Source organism: Jatropha curcas, chromosome 11 (genome assembly GCF_041381405.1).
Source record: "Jatropha curcas cultivar XTBG-Jc1 chromosome 11, XTBG_Jcur_1.0, whole genome shotgun sequence".
In the NCBI taxonomy this organism is placed as follows: Eukaryota; Viridiplantae; Streptophyta; class Magnoliopsida; order Malpighiales; family Euphorbiaceae; genus Jatropha; species Jatropha curcas.
The window spans coordinates 25,827,521-25,850,991 of NC_143161.1; the positions used below are offsets into that span (position 1 = coordinate 25,827,521).

General features: G+C 35.1%; 1 protein-coding gene across 2 annotated transcripts; it reads right to left on the bottom strand.

Moving 5' to 3' along the window:
* LOC105632662 (uncharacterized) lies at nucleotides 1-23,313 on the bottom strand. 2 transcript variants are annotated; one of them, XM_089716091.1, is made up of 23 exons: nucleotides 23,156-23,313; nucleotides 22,461-22,752; nucleotides 22,249-22,317; nucleotides 21,542-21,679; nucleotides 21,335-21,452; nucleotides 20,837-20,919; nucleotides 20,537-20,632; nucleotides 20,005-20,173; nucleotides 19,704-19,846; nucleotides 19,545-19,631; nucleotides 19,210-19,395; nucleotides 18,423-18,590; nucleotides 17,439-17,559; nucleotides 17,260-17,329; nucleotides 9,288-9,375; nucleotides 9,086-9,206; nucleotides 8,135-8,328; nucleotides 7,929-8,037; nucleotides 6,774-6,929; nucleotides 6,169-6,271; nucleotides 5,668-5,841; nucleotides 2,624-2,769; nucleotides 1-410 (listed from the first exon to the last, which is right to left on the bottom strand). In XM_089716091.1, the coding sequence occupies exons 1-23, from the start codon at nucleotides 23,272-23,274 to the stop codon at nucleotides 217-219; spliced, it is 3,144 nt and encodes a 1,047-aa protein (XP_089572217.1). In that variant the 5' UTR covers nucleotides 23,275-23,313; the 3' UTR covers nucleotides 1-216. The 2 variants fall into 2 exon arrangements, with proteins under 2 accessions (XP_089572217.1, XP_089572218.1); XM_089716092.1 differs by having other exon boundaries at nucleotides 22,461-22,776; nucleotides 23,156-23,276.
* Nucleotides 23,314-23,471: the final 158 nt, after the last annotated feature.

Sequence of the window (23,471 nt, forward strand, 5' to 3'; positions counted from 1 at the left end):
TGAACAAAGCAATACAAATAAATTATTTAGATTAAAGATTGGCAAAAGATAATATTAGAAATCCGATTTCTGCCAAAGCATCCCTAAGTAAATCTCCAAAAGTTCCTCAAGCATACAGTACTCTCTGTTTTACCCATTTCTGGTTTGCATAATACAGTCCTAAGTTGCATCACTTTATTAGGCGTAATATATACAGTCCTACGTACAACTAAGTAACTAAGAGGTTCCTCTAACCTCATATTGATGGGAAATTCTGAGAGGAGATTGGCTTGATACAGGCCTGTCTTCAGACCATAGCTCCAAATTAACAGTCCCAGTGCCCCAATGGATGTAACACTTGAACACCTCGCTAGTGTTAAAGTGATTGACTAACCCGACACCCAAACATTTATCAACAAGCATCCATTCTCCTGAAGTGGGAAACGCAGAAAAAAGTATAACAGTATTAACAACATCATTTCAAAAATCATCCATTTTTTTGTCATTCATGGAAGTTCTATTATTAAGAGAATTCCAGCTTGCAAGAAGAAAAAGCGGTAGCGGAGGAAGGGAAACATCAAATATTGATCCGTACAAACAAAAGAATTGAAGGAAAAAAAAAAAAATACCATTAAGCACTTCTCCAAAGTTGTAAAGCTACAATTAATAATAGACGACTTGATGCCTGAAATTAGTTTTACTTGTTTGATGACAATAATAGGTTTCACCATTTCTTCGCATTTGCTCTATTGACTGACTAAGACAACTACTATAGGACCCTAGTGTATATATGAACTGCAATTTCACATTTAACTAATTTTGACCATTGTATCAGTATATATAAGAAATGAGAAAAGGATCAGCAGCACATCGCATTTATATACATTTTATGCCAGGAATTTCAGCCTCTAATGTAGCAGTCTAGCAATGTTAATGGCATAATACTAGCAGTCAAAGGCCTTGAAAACGGCTGGAAATATAATCACCTAGTTGAACCTTATCATAAGTGGGAACAACTCATGTAGTTTCTATATATGATTTACAACTTTCTGTGTAGAGGAGGCTCTTTCAGTGAGTCTAGGAACTCATGTTGAGCATTTTGAGTTGCAGGTTGGCAGCCATCATCTTTACTTGGGATTATTGTAATTTTAATCTCTATAATTATGGTGAATTTACCAATTTTGTTTTAGCCTTATGCATGTAGATCTAATTCTAGAAAAGTGAACTATTTGTATATATAATTTTGATTATTTTCTGTTTTTTTGAAATTTTAATTTTCCAATGCAATTAAATTTTGCACTTTTTGAAGTTGCTGATCAGATGATTAGGTAGCATCAGATATTGTTTCACAAGCTAATACATGGAATTTGGTAATTAAATCATGCATGTAACGGAAAAGCATTTCTGTTCAGATGCTTGAGTAAATTAGAAAATGTCGCAATGCACAGATACACACATGGGCTCATGCACATAATTTTTGAAGTCTCAAAAGTAAAAAGGTGGGGACGAAAAAAAAAAAAAAAAAACAAAACAAAAAGAAGAAGAAGAAGAAGAAAAGTCAGATTTGATAAGGTGAAGCATGGATGCAGACAGACACAAATGCAGAACACATCATAAATACAACTTCACATGGACATACCAATACAGCTATTTCAAAAATTAGGACACAACATGGGAGGGACACAATAATAAAAAATTTATTTCATTATATTTTTTATAAGCAGTATATAACTGTATTTAAAAAATAAGCCAAAATTAAAAATAAATTTAACACACTCAAACATAATTTTAACATATTTATCTATAAAATCCATAATAAATTCAAAACTTAAAAATCTAATACATCATAAATATTATTCGTGAAAGAGCACTGTTGAAAGTTAATTTTTTTCATATTTAGCTCATATTATTCCTTACAGCTTTAAAAATTTCAAACTAATGAAAATAAGATTATCTTAAAAAAGCATTTTATGATATTTTTGCTATTCCAGTTGTTTATATATAATTTGGACTATAAAGCCATGTCTGATACATGTGGAATACGTGTTGGACACGTGTCCGTGTCCTAGAAGTGTTGTCAGACACTTCAGCAGAACAAAAGTGTTTGTGCTTTATAGTAAATGCATCACACAGATAACTTTGCATACAACGAATGCAAATTTAAGTTCATTAAGAAAATGAGACTGAGGAACATGTTTTTCAAGCTGACTATAATGCATCAGCAAATAAATTCCCACAAACCCAAAACAAACAGAACGTCATCAAGGAAGACAACTCTAAGTGACAAGAATGAAATCCATGATCAATTAGAGAAGCATTTACCCTGGGACATATAGTTCGTACATGTAAACTAATTTCATAAAAGGCTTGACGGGTGTTAACAAATCCATGAATGGAGCCCCATTTGTTGTCCAACAAAGAACTAGGTAACTTAACAGGGAAATTGTTTTAGCCAAATTTGTTCAGACCTTTTGCTTTATGTGTTTTTTTTTATATAATTTTTTCGTTGCAATTCTTCTGTTTCACATATGTTTTTTCACTTTTTTATTGTAGTAAAAAAAATTAAATTAAATTTATAGAAGCAAAGAATAGGAAAAGACAGATGAAGAAGACAGGCGCCTACTAAATAAAGGGAAGCAAATACCATTTGGAAGAAGATTCCCTTGATAAAATTGATCCCCAGATTCAGGCCAAATTTCATGCTTTGATCCATCAATGGAAGTGAAAGAGACAAAAGTGTCCATGGGATGCAACAGGGTAAAGGTCGGATGTACTCTCAAGCAAACAAGCCTACATCACAACATTAACAACAACAAAGAGGTAAGAATCAACATTTATTTTTCACATAATAAAATAAAAATTGATCAGAAGAAAGAAGAAAATGCAGCATGCAAGAGAAGCAACCAAGGAAGGAGAAAACTAAAGACAACTCATGATCAATAATGACTGAAATGAAATATCTCAATTACCATCTCAAAGAGACAATAAGATGTACTGAATTAAATGAACTGCAGAATGTAGCTGCATAATAAGTACCAAGAACTGTGCATAGCAGATTGTCATACACTTTCATCTGCCATTGTCCTGACCAACTCCAAATGCACAATAAATGACATATACTAACACTTAGTTGGTGCAGACCAAGGTATAGCCTAGTGATAAGTGCATATACCATCTGGGAATAGATCCAGGTTTGAATCCTTCACCCCAATACTAAAAAAAAAAACACTTATTTACCAACAAGGTGTTGGTTGAGGTGGTTAGCGACTTCAATCCATGTAAGGGTGAAACCACAAGTTCGATCTTTGGAAGTGCACTTTGCTGGGAGGGCCAAAAACCTTTACGCAAGCGCACTTTGCAAGGAGGGACAAAAAGCCTTTACGCTACACAGTTCGAGGGGGATTAAAACTCCTGGTTATACTAAAAAAAAAAAAACACTTTGTTGGCATTTGCTTCCAGAATGTATTTCATCTTCAAGAGTCAATAGGAATATGATGTCAAGGTATAAAATGTTAACGAACGTATTATTGTTTATTAATGATTAAAAATTTTGAGGAATACATCATTACCATATTTGAATAAAACTATAATTGAATTAAATCTTTAAAAATTTAGATACTTATGCTTAATCATTTAAACTACTTTTACCTAAAGGCAAATGAAAAAATGTTAAACTTTATGCACTATTCCAGTATTTTTCAATCCTATGAATTCTATCAATTGTAGAGATAAGTTTTTGATATTGAAAATAATTGTGGCCAATCCAATAAAGTCGTTGTAGGTTCAAGTAGGGGAAAAAAACATAGCAATCCTAATAGAAAAAACATTATTTCTGAAAAATTTTCTTTTTCATATATAATTCTTGTTTCTTTATCAATCATTGCTTTATAATATGTGAAAGGAAAATAAAAGAACAATATTTTTTTATGTATTAGCATTGTGAAAAAATAAAGGGGAAAAAAAAACAAACGTTTAGGTTCTTTTGCATCTATTTCTGACATAGGTTCTATTCAGTGCACCTCTACCATCAATTCAAATTTTGTTCACCTTTTTATCTGTTAGTACTATTATAAAAGCTCTTAATTGTAAAGTTGTTTTTTTCTTATTTATTATGTTTTGCATAATCTGAGAACAGGGGAAACGATTGGCTTTGGTAGATTGCATGATGATCTAAATCTCCTTGAAAAGAGTAGCAATTGTCTAGCTCCAAGTGTTTCCTGAGCACTGTTAGGAAGTAGTAGTGGTACTAGTCAAGAAGTTAATATGTGGCATGAGCGATTAGGACATCCCTTTATCGTTCTGAAAAAATTATATCCTAACTTATTTGGCCAGTGTCAATTAGAATCCCTAGTTTGTGATGCTTGTGAACTTGCTAAACATGCAAGGAGCACTTATGTTTCCCATAATAATAAAAGTTATATTCCTTTCACAACTATTCGTTCTGATATATGTGGACTACTCCTACTATTTCATTATCTAAAAAGAGGTGGTTTGTTACCTTCATTGATTATTGTATTAAATTAACTTGGGTTTATTTGTTTAAAACAAAAAATGAAAGTGTTCTCTTGCTCCATGGTTATCAAAAACATATAAACATATTGCTATGAATCTGTTGATATTGCAAGTTGAGTTGTTGGATTTATCCATGATAACCAAAATCACAATTAAAATCGTACGAGTTCATGACCCCAATTGCCTAAAATGTGTTCACTTGCACACAAAATTGCAAATTACAAAAATCATTATGACGTCATGAAATGACTTCTAAAATTGATGAAATAGTTAAAATCACAAATTGCTTCCCATGGAATTTTAGAAAAACACCAAGTCTCTGTGAAAATGCAATGCAAATTAGAATCTAATAGCAGATATATTTCATGCTCTAAAACACTAAGTCTCCATGAAAGAATCAATGTCAATTACCTTATCAGAGAAGATCGAAGAAATCAAGAGAAAAATAGAGATAAAGAAGATATACAAGCTTTTGATTTTGATCCTTAGAATTGGTGTGAAAACCCCTAACTTTTTTGTAAGAGAAAAGAAGGGAGAGATTTAGAAGAGAAGAGATGGAGACTTAGGTCATGAATCATAAGAAAAGAAAAGAGATAGGGACTCAGAGAGGTCGTGAGATGGAATTCAAAAGAGACAAAAAGTTTGACCTTTTCCCAGTTGCTTTTAAGGGAGTTTTATGGATTTAAAGAGATAGGTGAGCTGTCTGATAATGATTCAATGGGACTAATTGCCCTTTGAAGCATATGGACCCTTAGTCATGACCAATTTATTTGACAGCTATACAATGGTCCAATTATAGGTCGAGCCACCAAGCACAAACTTTGGGTTTTTACGATATGACTTTTATAAATTAAAATTCAATAAATTAGAAATTTTTATCATATAATAATTTTTTACTATTTTGATTTGAAGTGATAATTAATAATTTTTATTTTAGGCGTGTTTATAAAATCTTCTGATTTCACGATTCAATTTTACAATTTGATTTTCTAGACTCTCTACCTATTCTGCTTAGAAAAGCGATTTTAACAACCTTGGATTGATCAATATTGCAGGTTGGACAATAGGCAAAATGAATGTATTTTCACCATCCTTACACTCAATCTATTCCGAATTATTAAGTATCACCAGAAATCATTAGCAAAGATATTAAAAATAAATCTCTTTTGGTCTAACCTGGAAAATCCACCAGAACCAGCTCCAACCTTACGGGCCATAATGCCAGAATCGATATGGACAACCTTTGGATCATCCTTTTTAATAGATATCTGGCGTTGAATAACCAATCCTCCACCAATATCACCTTCCAGTATAAGAGATTCCACCTCTCCTGCATGCTCAAGATCCCGCCTACCCAGAAATAATTTAATTTCTGTAAACTCAAGTCTATAGCAAGCACATAAACAGAAGTATAGTAGCAGAAATTAAAGTTCCTTTCAAGTATAAACAACTATTAAGAAATTGCAAAGCTCTTACCCTTCCAGGGTATAATAGATTCCTATGATTCCTGATCCTTTGTGGTTCAGGCTGTGGTAAGTATAATTATCTCCAGTGGAGATGGGGTGAAAATTGGACTGCAAGATCTCAGTTTCATAGGAGAAAGATTGCAAAACTACAACTGTGTAAGGAGAAACAAAAGCTTAGCAACACTAGCTTAGCACATCTCGACCCACTTACTCAATGACATTGTATTCCTCTGAGCATCCTGCAGACCGGTACTCCATACCACTATATTCTTCATATCCATCAACCTCAATCCTGCTATGCAGCCACTGTATTCCTGTGATTGATCATCAAGAAAATAGAAATCATATATTGCATAACTAAATAGCAGAAGGACACAAGAAATTCTCAATTTTATCTTCTCAAAATTCATGAAGCCCCCTAAATGAATCAGCAATAAACCCCCTAAATAAATCCGAAATATCCCTCTTTAAACCTTTGAAAGAGACAAACATACATTTTCCTTAAATTGTATCTTTGCATCCATTATATGAGTTCTACTAAGAGATGTTAGCCAACCTTCTCCTTGTGTTGTCTCCTTTTTCCATTTTTTTTGGTATATAAAAACAATATTGATTATTGAACAGAATTTAGCTGACGAATGGTAAAATTTATTTATTCCAGAAAGAAAGTATGCTTTTGGTAGGGACTCAACAAATTCTACTTCCGAGTGCTCCATTTTGATAGGTTATAATTGGGTAATGACCAAAGAATTGTATGATGTGATCTCAAAAAGCTAATGGTATTATGGATCATACAAAGAGAATTATAATCAGTACCTGATGGAAGATGCTCCATGGAAATAATTCTCCCCCCAATCCAGGGAACTATTTTTAAAATCCAATCGCCACTTTTCAATTCAACTGGGACTCTCGAAAGTTCTGCTCCCTTGGGTCCAGAAACCTCTTCAACATCTGGAATATGCCTAGAGCTTTCTGCATTTAACAATTTAACAATGAGTAAAGAGCTTCACATTCCTAATAAAATCACATATGATGTAAAGAACCATGTGAATTTCAGAACTTATAAGTAAATTTATGCATATAGGAAATAAATTTGCTAAATAACCTACTATAAAAGTTGAATGCAAGAGAGACGTAGCTGTTTTGCACACTTATTTTAATAACGAAAAAAACTAGAAAATAAACATAAAGAGGACAACTCCAAATGGCCTAGCAAAAGCTCAGTCAAAATTGTGTAGTAAGAACAGTTGACACTCATCATTTCTGAGGCATGTTGATCCACAATAATGTGAGTTTCCAACTCCCTTTTCACCAAATTAAATTTTGCAAATTTACATATTGAAGCAGTATATTACTTTTAAAATTTTTCCAATTTCCTGATCTTCGAATTTCAGCTGATTAACAATTTAGTTTATGCTTTGCTTTCAATTACATCCTTAAAATTCTGAACAAAATTCCAATTCAGCACAGGCACCAAATTTTCATCTATTAACAGCAGTTAACAGTAAATTCAAACCCAAAATCTATCAACTGTAGAAACCACATTTAATTTTATCCCAAGCCCAAGAAAGCAACATACAACCATACCAAAAAGTAAATCTTGTAGCTAAAAGAAAATCCAAGGGACAATAATTGAAAAAGGAGACAAGAAAAAGAGGCAGCTTTCAACCATGAATTCAAACCAAACCTGCTCATTTAGTATACTAATGGCAAATCATGAAATTTAAAAAAAAAAAAAAAAAAAAAAAAAAAGACTAACTTATAACAAATTAGAAAGTACAGAAATTAAAATAGGGTTTGGCCAATTGAATGAGAGCATACAATGAAATGAATCAGAACTTCACACTACATATAGTAAGAGTGTAAGACTACAATAGACATTGATCAAGTTACATGCGTGTAAATCCACAAAGAGGAGGAAAAGGGGCGGAAGGGAGCAGCAGGTTAACAGCCCTACAAGAGAAATATTACCTAAACGACTCTTGTGTTGTTTCTCACAAATGGATATCATCTCAGAAACATCAAGTTCTGAAGGCATTGTTATTTGCACAATTTCTCCATCTATGCCCCATGAATCAACCTGCTTAGGAACATATTAAATAAGTTCTGCAAAATAAATATTTCCAATGGTATAATGCTAATCCTAAGCCAATATCACATGAGTACAAAGGATGTACCATTGCACCTCCACCAAGCAATAACTGCACATGTAGACGTCTTTTGGGCCTCTTCCAAACCCCTTCTGTTTTGGAAACTCTAACAGTAACAACAGAAGATTGAAGTTCAGCAACATAGTGTGTGAATAGGTAGCCACCTTTGGTGAATTCATATCCATCACCAGCATCTTCAAATAGTACACCTTTAGCTTTTCCTGCAGATCAGAAGAAGGGATTCACACAACCCTTTTCCTTTTTTTATTTTATTGTGTATGTATTAAGATCTGTGACCTCCCCACCAGATCCTAACAAACTTGGTTTTAAAGCCCAAGGTCTCTAATTAATGCTACTGTATGGAAGTATCCAGAAACTCAGTTCAATATAGAGTTACCTCGTGGTTAAACTCAATTCACTGTTTAAGATATTAATTATACTATTTGCAATCAAGTATCAAAAAGTTCATGCATGTTCTTGAAAAGCTTCAAGTCAAATTCTTGAACCGCATGTAAATTAACCCAATTGACACAACATTCTCCAAGCTGAATCATTGTCTATAATTTATATGTTCAAGTCAAAGGTTGAAATTCAACCATTAAAAGTTAATGACCAAACTCAGATGTTCCCAGCTCATAATATTATATCACTCCTTTTCGACACTTCAATATCAATAAGCTGTACCAAATATACACCATAATCATGTTCTCCAAGGAAACACATACGTTTATGCTTGTTGATTTTTATGTTGTACACGAGTCCCTCATGTTTGTTATTTCATGGCTGTAGCGGTATCCTAACCAGCGATAAGTCTTTCTAATTATTCTTGGGATAAATGCAGATGATAAAAACAGATGCAAGCAAAAGATCAAACTTCATCGAGCAGCCCTAAATTCAATAATGTTTAAACTTATAATTATCCGTTCAAACGAAAATGTTGAATATATGCTTTATAAAGAATAATGTCTATCAAATTACCATACTCATCTAAGGCTACGAGGAGGGTTAAGTCATCTGACAAATTAGCTTCACCAACATGCTGATGAGGTGGACCCAAAGGAATTATTGATCCACCTCGCAAATATAAATTTGGTATATCCTGTTAAACATGATTTCAATACAGTCAGGGGCAAGTAAGAATACAAATTCAGAAAGAAGCATGATAAGGTGCGTTAGATACCGGATGTGAATCATCAAAATCAAATCTCAACCAGATTCCTTTGGGCAAAGTCTGAGTCATCTTGTCCATCCCCTGGTCAGGAATTGTGCTACAGCAGATGAAAAGAACTTCAGTACAATTGCATGAGCATAGCACAAAATGGGCCTCCCCAAACAAACAGCTCTCTTTTCCAAATTCAAATTAGAAATTTTCAACTTTAATAGATATTAAACAACAGGAAATGTTCTTTTTCATACAAAACCCAAAAAAAAAAAAAAAAAAAAAAAAAAAAAAAAAAAAAAGAAAAAAAGATCTTGAGATTGGAACCTATAAACATAACTGTAAAGAAAAGGTCATTAAAGTTGTGATCCCTGCATCATGCTGCATGATGGGCATGGATGCATAGACCATTCTAATATCAGCCTCGTAGAAAAGAACCAACTTTTAACATCCTTTTGTACATCAATTGTGTTCAAAGACCAAAGTTCAGCTCTATATGCTAACTAAACTATGTTAACTATGGAACAGGCATTTGAGGGTAGGTGATGCGGAACCCCAAGAATTGAATATTGACACCCCAAATCAGATTTGATATAAAAACCCTAAATCCCAAATTAGGAATTTCTTCTTGGATGGAATTGCAGATCTTGACCCAATACTCAACTAGAAGTATGAACCATAGATATCAAGGTGAAAGGATGAATGCCACAAAGATTAATTATCTTTAATAAGTTCAAAAGCATGTTCAATGAAGAACCAAAAAGAATTTGCCTCTCTTGAAATAAAATGCATAAACTGAAATCTGTCTTAATTGTTATGATTTGCTGCTGTAATTAGCTGTAATTAGCTGTAATTAGCTGCTGAGATTAGGAGCTATAATTAGCAGATCTTTAGCAGATTATTTGGGATCCTAGATTATCATTAGCAGATTATTTGGGATCCTTGATTAGTTACCTATATTGTACATATGTAGTACTATTTATATCCCCAATTCTTGAGGGAATAATCAAGTCAATATTTCCTCTCATTCTTCTTCTTCACATGGTATCAGAGCCAACAAAGGGCCTGAATACATTCCTCTTCTTCTCTCTTTCTCTCTTCTAAGGGATTTCCAATTACCCTATTATTCTCTCTCTTCTATAGTCATAGCCACACGCCGTCGACAGATTCTGCCACCTTCCTCTTCACTGTTCTGCTACTGAATATGGCTGAATCAGGTCTAATCAAGTCTCTTCTTCCTAATTCTACAGGTATTACTACTGTAAAACTTCAAGGCAGTAGCAATTACATTTCTTGGTTCAATTCTATTGAGCTATGGTTCTTAGGTCAAGGATATGATGATCATCTTATTAAGAATGCTACTGATATTGTTGCAACCGATAGGACGGCATGGATTAAAATTGATGCTCAGTTGTGTAGCCTATTATGGCATACTCTTGATCCCAAATTACTTCCTCTTTTTCAGTCCTGTAAAACCTGTTGTAAGGTCTGGACAAAAGCCAAAACATTGTATACTAATGATATACAAGGAATTTACAATGTTGTCTCTAATATTGTCCATTTGCAGCAAAATCAAATGGATATGGCTAGTTATATTGGGCAAGTTGAGACATTGAAAGATGAGTTTGTTTCCATTATGCCTTTCACAGAGAATATTGCTGAACAAGAAAAACAAAGAGACAAGTTTCTTATGGTCTTGGCTCTAATCGGCCTTCGACCCGATCTTAGCTCTGTTCGAGATCAAATTTTGACCGATTCCATTGTTCCTACCTTAGAAGATATCTCTGCTCGACTTCTTCGTATTTCCACCACTCCAACTGCACCTCCTAACATTGAAGCCTCTGCTTTTGCCGTCCAGAATAGTAATCAAAAATGGAAAGGTAATAGGTATAAAGTTCACTGCACTTATTGTGATAAACCAGGACATACTCGTGAAACCTGTTGGAAATTACATGGTAAACCGTCTCAGAATCAATCTGCTAGTACTGGACGACCTGCAGCTCATATGGTTCAGAGTAATGGAGCTGGAATTCTTCCTTTGCTTGGTACATCAAGCAACTGCATCACTCTGACAGGATCAGAATATGAAGAATATGCCCAATTCCAGGCAGCCAAACAACAAGCTCAACAACAGCCACCTAGTCTACAGCACTCTAGCACTTCAGTTGCTTGTTTGTCTAAATCCTCAACTGGTACTCCTTGGATACTTGATTCCGGCGCTTCCGATCACATTTCTGGTAATGAAACATTGTTCTCTACTCTCATTCCTACTCTAGACTCATCCACAGTCACCTTAGCTAATGGTTCAGAAACTAAAGTTAAAGGCATTGGGACAGTTCAACTTATTCCATCAGTAACTTTACAATCTGTCTTGTACACCCCTGGCTGTCCTTATAATTTAATTTCTGTTAGCAAAATCACCGAACAGCTTGATTGCATTGTCTTTTTCATAGCTAACTATGGTGTTGTGTAGGATCGGCGTACGGGGAAGACGATTGGAATAGGATACAAGTCACATGGCTTGTATTACATATCCCCTCTGAAAGCCACTATTACATTAGCTTCTGCTTCCGCTGAGCTTCTACACAATCGTTTTGGTCATCCTAGTCTTCTTAAACTTAAACATTTAGTTCCTAGCTTATCTTCATTAAGTGTTTTGGAATGTGAATCTTGTCAACTTGGAAAACAATCTCGTGTTTCATTTCCTAAGATTGTCAATAATAAAGCTTTGGCTATGTTTGATATTGTTCATTCAGACATTTGGGGTCCTAGTCGTGTTAGTACAATTCTGGGATTTAATTATTTTGTTACTTTTATTGATGACTATTCTCGTTGTACATGGCTGTTTCTAATGAAAAGTCGTTCTGAACTATTCTCTATCTTTCAAAAATTCTGTGCTGAAATTCGAACTCAATTTGTGTTTCCATAAAAACATTACGCAGTGATAATGCTAGGGAATATTTTTCTCAGCAATTTAATGAGTTTGTCTTCTTAGGGTATTCTCCATCAATCTTCTTGTGCTTATACACCCCAACAGTATGGAATTGCCGAAAGAAAGAATCGTCATCTTATTGAAACAGCATGAACATTACTTCTTCATAATCAAGTCCCATTTCATTTCTGGGGGGATGCAGTACTTACTGCTTTTTTTCTTATTAACAGGATGCCTTCTTCTGTTTTACAGAATCAAAGCCCTCATTCTGTTTTGTTCCCCGAACAGGACCCCTTTCATCTGCCACTTCGTGTTTTTGGGAGTACTTGTTTTGTTCATGATCATACCCCTGGCAGGGACAAGCTTCAACCAAAGTCCATTAAGTGCATTTTCTTAGGATATCCTCGTCTTCAGAAAGGGTACAAGTGTTATGACCGAATCTCTTCCAAGTTCTTTATCTACGCTGATGTTACTTTCTTTGAAACTACCCCTTATTTTTCTAAACAGCCAGAGCTTGAACAATCTGTTTCCAATGTTCTCCCCTTCCCTATTCTTCCTCCTCCAGCTACATCTCGTCCTCTTCAGATCTATTATCGTCGTCCTACTACTAACCCTGTTTTGAATGCAGATATACAGCCTAGTGACTCATCTCCTATTCCGATCTCATCTCCTGCATCAGTCGTGCCAAACACTGAGGCAAAAAATGCTCCCATTGCCCTTCGCAAAGGTATTCGCTCCACTCGTAATTCTCATCCTATTTACAATTTTTTGAGCTATCATCGTTTATCTCCTTCATATTATGCCTTTGTCTCCACATTGTCTACTGTTTCTATCCCTAAGAGTGTCAGTGAAGCACTTAACCATCCTGGTTGGTCTGCTACTATGACTGAGGAGATGACTGCTTTGCATAATAATGGTACATGGGAACTTGTTTCTTTGCCTCCTGGGAAGAGCACTGTTGGCTATCGATGGGTTTACACGGTTAAAATTGGACCAGATGGTAAAATTGATAGGTTGAAAGCTAGGCTTGTGGCAAAGGGGTACACACAGGTTTATGGCCTTGATTATACTGATACTTTTTCCCATGTGGCCAAAATAGCCTCTGTTTGTCTTCTTCTTTCTTTGGCAGCTATCTATCAATGGCCTCTTCATCAACTTGACATCAAAAATGCTTTCTTGCATGGGGAATTGACCGAGGAAGTACGTATGGAGCAACCTCCTGGTTTTGTTGCTCAGGGGGAGTCTGGTTTGGTATGTCGACTACGTCGATCTCTCTATGGCTTGAAACAATCTCCACGTGCATGGTTTGGAAGATTTAGTGCTGTTGTACAGAAATTTTGCATGCGTCGAAGTGACGTTGATCATTCAGTCTTCTATCGGCATGGAAATCATGGGAAATGTACTTATCTAGTTGTTTATGTTGATGATATTGTCATAACTAGCAATGATCATGAATGGATTTCTCAACTAAAGCAGCATTTATTCAGCAACTTTCAAACTAAAGATTTGGGAAAGCTAAAATATTTTCTTGGGATTGAGGTAGCACAGTCCAAGATTGGAGTTGCAATCTCACAAAGAAAGTATGCTCTTGATATACTAGAAGAAACAGGTATGATGGATTGTAAACCTGTGGATACTCCTATGGATCCCAATGTAAAACTTATTCCAGGACAGGGGAAGCCATTTAAAGATCCTGGCAGATATCGAAGGCTTGTTGGAAAATTAAACTATCTTACTATTACACGACCGGATATTTCTTTTGCCGTGAGTGTGGTTAGTCAATTTCTTTAGTCTCCATGTGATAGTCATTGGGATGTTGTTGTGCGCATTCTGAGATATATCAAAGGAACTCCTGGGCAAGATCTGTTATATGAGAACAAGGGTCATTCACAAGTGGTTGGCTATTCAGATGCAGATTGGACAGGTTCTACCTCTGACAGACGGTCCACTTCTAGTTATTGTATCATGATTGGAGGAAATTTGATATCATGGAAAAGTAAAAAGCAGGATGTTGTGGCTAGGTCAAGCGCAGAAGCAGAGTATCGAGCCATGGCCTTAGCCACTTGTGAACTTGTTTGGCTCAAGCACCTTCTTCAAGAGTTGAAGTGTGGAGAAATAAAACAGATGACATTGATATGTGACAATCAAGCAGCACTCCATATTGCCTCAAATCCAATGTTTCATGAAAGAACAAAACATATTGAGATCGATTGTCATTTCATCAGACAAAAGATTGAGTCAGGATGCATATCTACTTCCTTTGTCAGTTCGAACGATCAATTGGCAGATATACTGACCAAATCTTCACGAGGGCCACGAATTGAATACATTTGTGGCAAGCTAGGAACATACAACATGTATGCTCCAGCTTGAGGGGGACTGTTACGATTTGCTGCTGAGATTAGGAGCTATAATTAGCATATCTTTAGCAGATTATTTGGGATCCTAGATTATCATTAGCAGATTATTTGGGATCCTTGATTAGTTACCTATATTGTACATATGTAGTACTATTTATATCCCCAATTCTTGAGGGAATAATCAAGTCAATATTTCCTCTCATTCTTCTTCTTCACATTAATCATCTCCTTACAATACTGAAAACTAAGTATTTATAAGCTAAGAAACCCTAAAAATTAAATAAAACATAAAGCTCAATTTAAATATGCCCAATTGTGCTAATTAAAATATTAAACTAATTTAAAGACTCAAGGCCCACATGATATTGTGCTTTGCTGAAAGAAGTTTGTAACAAGTTAAGCATTGTTAACATCTATGCTCCAGCTTGAGGGGGAGTGTTAAGGAAAATCAATATAGTACGCATATTCCTAATTAGTTTATGATTTGTATTCCTAAATAGCTAGGTAGCCTAGGAATTCCTCGTATATAAACCTATGTAATCGATTGATGAGATACAAGAAATACAACTACAATATTTTTCTTAACACACTGTTCAAGGTCTTTGAATCTTTTTGTTTAAACCAAAATGGAATTGGCGAAATCGGTTAACTAAAGTTTTAGAAAATGGACTCTACTACTTCAGCTAATTGATTTTCAGCCTTCTCACTTCTCCAAACTGACAATCATTTTGCCAAGAAAAACAAAACTCTCTACCGTCATTTCTCAATTTGAAATTGAGGAAACAATCACAACACTATTGTACACTTCATAGTTATAAATGCTAGTACACTACCACACAAAAATTAGAACACAATAACCAACTACTGAAGGGGAGAGAGGGTCCACAATTTTAAATGTGAAACACGAGTGGGTGAATGCAAGATAATAAAAAGGAAAATAAATCAGCCAATCAAGTAGGGATGACATCTTTGTGGTTAAAACAAGGAAAGGAACTGATACTAAAGTGCTAATCAAAATTAGCTCACTTTTTTGGTAAATTAATGGATTATTAAATTGAAACACATAACCAAACATCAAAACTAACAAGTGCTTAATTAATTAATCCTGTTAAAGTCATGGGCCCATACACATAAGCTTATAAGTGAACGAGTGTTGAAACCCAGTTGCAGAAATCCAATTTCAGACTTTTGATTACACAAAAGTAATTTCAGACTTCGGATCCTTCTCTTTTGGATGCTTATTTCCAGATCATTTCAAAGTCAAATTCTTTTCGACCAAGGGGAGTTGATGCAACTCCTACTCCTAGAGATTTTAGGAGTACTTATTTTAGGAAAAGAAAGTAGAAATCGTAGTGCTTTGTGATTGCATATTCCTACTTATATTAGGTTCCCAATCCTAACATTCTTTAGAACTATTTAAACACTTCGATTGTAATTAGACTTTGATATGAGAATTATTTTAGCATAATACAATTGAGAATTAGTTTCTCTCTTCCTTAATGATTTGTCCCTTGTTTGCCTTTATTCTTTTTGGTTCTACATCATTTGTAATAGGTTCATACTCATTCCATTATAAGTTCTCTAGTTATTATATTATTATTTCACGTGGATTCATCTCCCAACAAATTTCTTCAATTAGATTTTTGAATCCTAGTTGTCCTTCAATCAGTCATAACATCTAGGTGGGGAGAGGGGAAAAAGAGACAATTACCAAATGATGACAATGGCAAGTAGGACCTTCCCAAGGCAATTTAGGAAACAGGACATCCTATTTTGCATGAAGTGAGTACTCTCGGTCATCAGATGCACAAGCCTTCATTTCCAACTTAAAATCTAACCATTCCACTGCAGACCAGTCCTCTCACGCAACGAATAATAATAATTAGAACAAAAGGTTATAAACCACTTCACATTGTGAGTGATGATATTAGGCCCCTCAAGTACATACGAGTTTGTAATTGCATCATAATCTGTTGACTTAGAGGATTTTTTGGGATTCTTGTTTTCTTTCCTTTATTGTAAATTTCCTATAGAGTTGAAGTTTTATTGATTTGTCCCTTGTTTGCCTTTATCATTTTTGGTTCTGCATCATTTGTAATAAGTTCATACTCATTCCATTATAAGTTCTCTAGTTATTATATTATTATTTCTCGTGGATTCATCTCCCAACAAATTTCTTCAATTAGATTTTTGAATCCTAGTTGTCCTTCAATCAGTCATAACATCTAGGTGGGGAGAGGGGAAAAAGAGGCAATTACCAAATGATGACAATGGCAAGTAGGACCTTCCAAAGGCAATTTAGGAAACAGGACATCCTATTTTGCATGAAGTGAGTACTCTCGGTCATCAGATGCACAAGCCTTCATTTCCAACTTAAAATCTAACCATTCCACTGCAGAACAGTCCTCTCACGCAACTAATAATAATAATTAGAACAAAAGGTTATAAACCACTTCACATTGTGAGTGATGATATTAGGCCCCTCAAGTACATACAAGTTTGTAATTGCATCATAATCTGTTGACTTAGAGGATTTTTTGGGATTCTTGTTTTCTTTCCTTTATTGTAAATTTCCTATATAGTTGAAGTTTTATATGTATATATACACCTTGATTTAAATCACAATTGGAAAAGAGAACAAATCCTGTTTCTACAAATCAAAATAATCTATCAAATTATCTCGGGATAAAGAGAACAAAACCTTGCATGGATAAGAAGTGGACCCAACAAGAAGGAATTTTCAAGCGTTCTTAAGCTCAGATCTTTAGAATCTGCATAAGCCAATTTATATTCACCTATCAGTATTAACTATTGAAAAGAATTTATGTTATCAAAAGTCTTTTAAATAGCAATATATTGTTAAAGAGCACATGATCATACCAGCAAAAAAAGTAGGAGTTACTACCGGACTACCCGTAGTGTGAGCAACATAAAACAGTGTGTATATGTGCGGTATCAGGCGATAACGTCTCTTTAGAGCAACACGGCAAACTTCTTCACACTAATGAAATTGATGTTAGTTCATAATGAAGGTAACAACATAATAGGATAAGGAACCCAAACTTAGAAGGTGATAGAGAAAATTTAGAAAGAGACAAAAATATGAATAGATACATCAACATATCATTTCTATCTACTAATTCATTCATAACAAGGATTAATTATGAGCCAGTGCAAGGTTGTAATTTAATCGCTGGTTTTGGCATGATCAGCTTAGGGTACAGCCCATGAAGAACAAAAGCTCCCCAACTCTTGACCTTGTTTAACAGACAATGTGCAACTCAATCTTTGAACATTAATCAATAACAAGCCTTTTCCATATCAAGACAACCTCACTAGACCCCTTAAAACAATGCCATGTGGCATGAGATTAACAATGCTCAAGCCTCATGGTTTCTCTATAGATACCCCAGTCAGTTATTGTTTTGGAGGACCTTGAAACTCACCCTCACTACCTACTTCTTTCTCTCTCTAGCCTCGTGAATTTATATACATTCTTTAGCTACATCAAAGCGCAACATCCGCTTTTTCACTTCATAAATTCTTATCTCAATTATCAATACACGACAGCCCAAGAGGGCATCACCTTTCTAGTTCTTAGGTCACATCATGCACAAGGTCCATTAACCTTGCCCATCCTTCCTCTCATGCCTCTTCCTAGCTAGTTCATTTCTTGTTGTGCAAAGCATCATGCACTAAACCTCTGCTTCTCTATACTCTTGTCCTATGAACCTCCATCTACATTACAACATGCAAGCACGTGATATCATCATACATATCAACTTTGGGCTCCACTCAATTAAAATGGAAAGTTTATATATCATTTTGGTAGCTATTATGAAATTGCTAGTTCATTGGACAAACCTCTTCCCCAAAAGACCATGGCTCATGGTCAGAAGTGCCCATTTCAGAGTGTCCACGGCAGAAAGGAAACATTGCACCTACACCCATCCACCTACCAAACAACTTGGGCGTTGCATTTCCTGCAAATCCTCCAATATCAGGTCCTGAAAGTGGCTGACCACTGAGTCCCTGTTCATAAATTAAAAACAAAACATCAGAGCCAATAATTATGTGGCAAGAAGTAAATTCAAAATAAATTTTACTTGTTTAAGTAATTTATTTCTCTCTCTAGGGGAATTAAAAAAAGAAGCTTTTTGTTCCTTCAAATCCAAATCATGACATTAGAAATACTGAGGTTCAATTATGAATTCATGAGACGAAGGAAGAACTTGTGAAGATAAAGGGGGTTACTTTAAGGAAAACAAGGTCAGCAATTTGCTTATTATCATGAATAGGTTAGAATTCTGGGTCGAGCTTTGTTAAATGGTGCTCTTCGATTTCCTTGGGTCTGTGTGGAGAGGTAGATCCAGAACAAAGCATTTGGAGGGGCTCTAGTTTTAGAGTTGTGTACAAGGAGTTGAGAAAAGCATCCCTTTGGCTGTTTTGTGGGCTACAAGGATGCGGCAGAATTTAGGAGAACTTGAGAATCTAGAAAATTTGGAGAGATTAAAGAAGTGGGTGCTAGGGAGCATACAGTTCATTGTTTTCCTTGGGTAATTTTGTCAATAGCCTTCAAGTATGACTTCATACCTCTGGTGGAGCATTAAAGTCTCCAACTTTCCATCCAGTGTTTACCAAAATTACTTACCAATTGAAGTACCATGGAGATAGACATGTGCAGATGCTCCCAATTTGAAAGATTATCTCCTGTCCATGTTGCAGCATACCTTTGGCTACCAATATATCCAGCTCTAGTGAGAACAAAGGGACGCTTGTTTTCATTAGCTAATTTCATGCCTTCAAATGTTGATCTTGCCATCAGCATGCCATACACCTAAAGCAAGGACTTCGATTTCAGAAATTGTCTGGTTTTCGATATAAAAAATAAATAAAACAATCACCACATTGAACTGTCCCTAAATTACATTAGCAGAAATCATTCTGCCATTAAAAAATTACAAAAGTCAGGCTCAAGATGAATACATTGTGATAGTATGAGTGATCTTGACATCCTCCAAGTTCAACATCCCCTCGATGAATATTGCTTTCAGGCATCGTCTTAGTTACTGTCTGAAAAGTAAAATAATAAGGCCAGGTGGCGCTGCAGAAATTGCAAGAACTGAGAATAGACATGGTAATCACCTTAAAAATGGCTGGCTCATTCATATCATTCCATATGCCATCAACACCATTTGAAATAAAATCTTTAACTAAATTAGCCCACCAAGAGCGAACTTTTGACTGAGTGAAGTCTGGAAAAACACAAGGTCCAGGCCACACCTCTCCTGCAAATGGGTAATTAAAAACAATGACAATAGTTTTTTTTTTTTTCTCCTTTTGCTTTTTCTTTTTTTTTTTTTTTTTTTTTCTTTAATCCCGGAGCAAAGGTTGGGAGAAGGCAAGAAAACTAAAGTTAACTACTCATGCGAGACTGAAAACACACCAATAAAAGGTCTTCCATCTGCTCTTTGAATCCAAACATCATTTTCAGAACCACTATCATATACCGAATAGCCCTCTTCACATTTGATACCAGGGTCAAGCATCCAAATTGCTTTAAATCCACTGTCATGGAGATCTTTCACCAAAGATTGAGGATCTGGAAAACGCTCCTGAAACAATTCATAATGAAATTTTCCTATCAAAATTGAGAATCATGAATTTATCAAACAAAAGGCAATCTATCCATGCCAAAAACCCTTCATTCAGAAGATCATTAAAGACAGAAAATAATGAAGTTGTAAAGCTCAGTAATAAATGCATATTATTAACTGCTGATAATATCTCTGTATTCCACTGTTTCTTCTATAAGTAAAAATTTAGAAGGGTTAGTTTGCTTCCTTTAAAGACTTGAATACTTCAGTGTCATTGTATTTGCATCCCTAGATTTACACTGTTACATAGGAAGGCAGGTTTCACTTTCTGAGTACAGGTTGCAATAAATTTAATATCCGAAGGATCTAAGAGAAGCATACCTGGTCAAATGTGAAACAGCGAAAACCATCCATGTAGTCAATGTCCATCCATATGACATCACATGGTATATCCTTCTCCCTAAATGTTCTGGCAATCTATTAAAGACAAATGCAACCATCAAAGGACCCATAGTGCAAGAAATAGAAAAGACTTTGCCAATGAGAAATAATAAAAACTGTATTTCCACAGTTAAAACGGTATAGCTTGAGATCCCAAAGTGTTCAACATGCCATAAGACGGTATAGTTGAGATCCCAAAGTGCTTAACACGTCAACTGCGTAAATGCATCAAAATCATACCTCACGAACCCTCTTATCGGAATCATAGCTCCAACGGCATTGGTGATATCCCAGGGACCACTTTGGAGGCATAAAAACAGTTCCTAACCACAGGTTTTAAGCATAAATAACTAACAAAAATAAAAAAAATTAGAAAAAAAATAAACAAATAGATTTCACCCAAAGGCTACCTGGGTACTGATTTAATTATTTAACCCATAAGGTAATATATACCACATAAATAACAGTTTTGTGTCTTCTACCATTGGTTATAAATGGCATGATCTTTGTCCAGGATGATGGTAGGAATTGAAACTATGAACCACCACCACCCCCCCCCCCCTCCCATCAGATCAATCAATTTTCTAGGTCAAAATCCATCACATAAGCTATATATTGTATGTAGAATAAAATATTGACATAGTGTAAGACTAAAGCTGACACAACATGCACACAAAAATATCATCAAAAAACAGAATAGATTAACAAAGAAAAATCTGGAATGGTCAAGAAAATTACCAATAGCTCGGGATAAAGATTTAAGAACATCTGTAGGTGAAGCAAAAGGACCAAATGTAATGATAGGATATGATGCTGGAGCAATGAACTGAATTCTTGACTCTTTCCTCAGATCAATCTGTTTAATATGTTTGGCAGTAAATTAGGTAAATATATAAGCACTTAATTAAAGATTTTAAAACAGTTGCATAATAAATGTAACATTACCTCACAGCGACGAGTGGTGTCAGCAAGAACCCCCAGTGCCTCTCCATTTGGAAGAACAGCTAGCACCCAAGGATGCGATTGGTACAAAGACGTAGTTCCAGGGCCGTAACCCCATGCATCTGTATTCCAAGTGAAAACCTGCATTTTTGAAACGAAACTGCTGAAATTTAGATGCTGCGAGCCATAGCATTACTAATTTGGTTTTTATTTGAAAGTCTAAATTTCTCTGACGAATAAGGGAAGGGATTTCTGGAGCTTGTGATGCTGGGAATCTATAAGGATTTGGTTTGAGAACTCTATACGAGTTTGATGCCTCTAATCCAACAGGTAGAGATAAAGACTAGAAAACTTTTGAACTAAAATACGCACTCCAGGGTTTATTTGTATGGTTGTTCTAGCTGTGTGGTTATCAGATTTTTGCAATTATTACACACATATACAAACTTGTGCAAAAAGCAAGAGTTTTTGAGTCTATGGAAGTTTGGAGTTATGAGTGAGGATCAAAACTTTCACAAGTTAATAAATGATCACAATTTACAAATTTTACTCCGCATGCCTGTATATATAGACCAATAAATATGGGTTAACTGCTTATAAACATAAACAAAGAAAGAGGGCTAACTGCAAAAAGAAAACATTGTTAGAGCTGCTTGTGAGCAACTTGTTACTTGATGTTTTTGGTATTGACATGAGAAACAATGACTTACTCTCTTCCCTGTCCGCTCGAGTGGTCCACTAACTTCTCCAGTTCCATAAAAGGAGGTACCATTGGGAAACTAGACCAGAAAAAAGGACATTCACATTAAAGATGCTGTGAAGAAGAAAAATAAAACTAAAACCAAACGAGGTTCCAAAAAAGAAACCAACAAAATTTAACTAGTAACTGGGTACAAATATGAAAAATCTATGAATATCTCACCTCAAGTTTAACAATCAGCTTGCCTAGAAGACATTCAAAAGTAGGTATATATAAAGGAACAGAATGATTGTTGATTGGTGTATCCCTATCTCTAGTATTGATAAATGAAATACTAGGACATGCAGCAAGTCTATCATCACCAAAACAATCAAATCGGAAAATTCCATCCTCCAATATAGGCTCAAAAATCATATCCCCCGAGATGACATCAGAAGTTACTGTCTTCTTTTCATGATCAGCCATTCTAGAAACCAACAATGTCAACTTCGTATCGAGTCTCTTCTTTCTGATTCTGCAAACAAGAATTTAATTCGAACTACCAAAATAAATTAGAAATTGTACAAAAATCAGCCAAAGTTAATTCAACCAAACAAATTGATCAATCCCAAAATTAGAAAGAAATAAAGAGAGAGAGGGATGATAAATAGAAACACATGAAATAGAGTGTACATTCTACCTTACTGGCTGCATGGTTATGGAATTGAAGTTACATTTTCAGAAATTAAAATCAAAATCAAAATGCATAAATAAATTGAAGACACTTGAAAGCAATCAATTAATCAATAACCAAAAACTGACAAATAAAAATAAAAAAGGAATCAAAATAAGAATCCGAATGCAGAAACAGTTGACACACGAATAAATATTGCACTTTTAGAAACTTGAAAGCAATCAATAAAAAAAAGGGAGAGAACCTGGATGATCGAAACCGAGAAAGTGGAGTAAGAGTGAAAAGCGAGCGAGTAGGAGAAGCAAGCTTATAATGGCTGGGGAATAAGAATGGCAGTCCTTGTCCACGTAGTACTTGTTCCATTGAAATGCTGCTAAACTGCTTATATATTTATTTATTTATTTATTATTTTGGTTTTATCTTGCCAGTTAAAGTGAAAAAGACGAGAAGTTTGGTGGGAAAGTTTGCATATCCACGTGGCGTGGATGGTTTCTCTTTGTTTTTTGGGATGAGGCTGAGATATTCATATTCCTCACTATGGGCTCTGTTCTGCCCGTGCC

Bases quoted from the DNA above. Each gene is read 5' to 3' on its own strand.
- LOC105632662 (XM_089716091.1), bottom strand. From the start codon at position 23,274: ATGGAACAAGTACTACGTGGACAAGGACTGCCATTCTTATTCCCCAGC. The intron at 20,174-20,536 runs GTATGCTTCTCT...GAATTGTTTCAG, and splicing joins GCTGTTTCACATTTGACCAG to GAGCGTTTTCCAGATCCTCA. The intron at 19,632-19,703 runs GTGATTACCATG...TTTACTTTTCAG, and splicing joins ATGAGCCAGCCATTTTTAAG to ACAGTAACTAAGACGATGCC.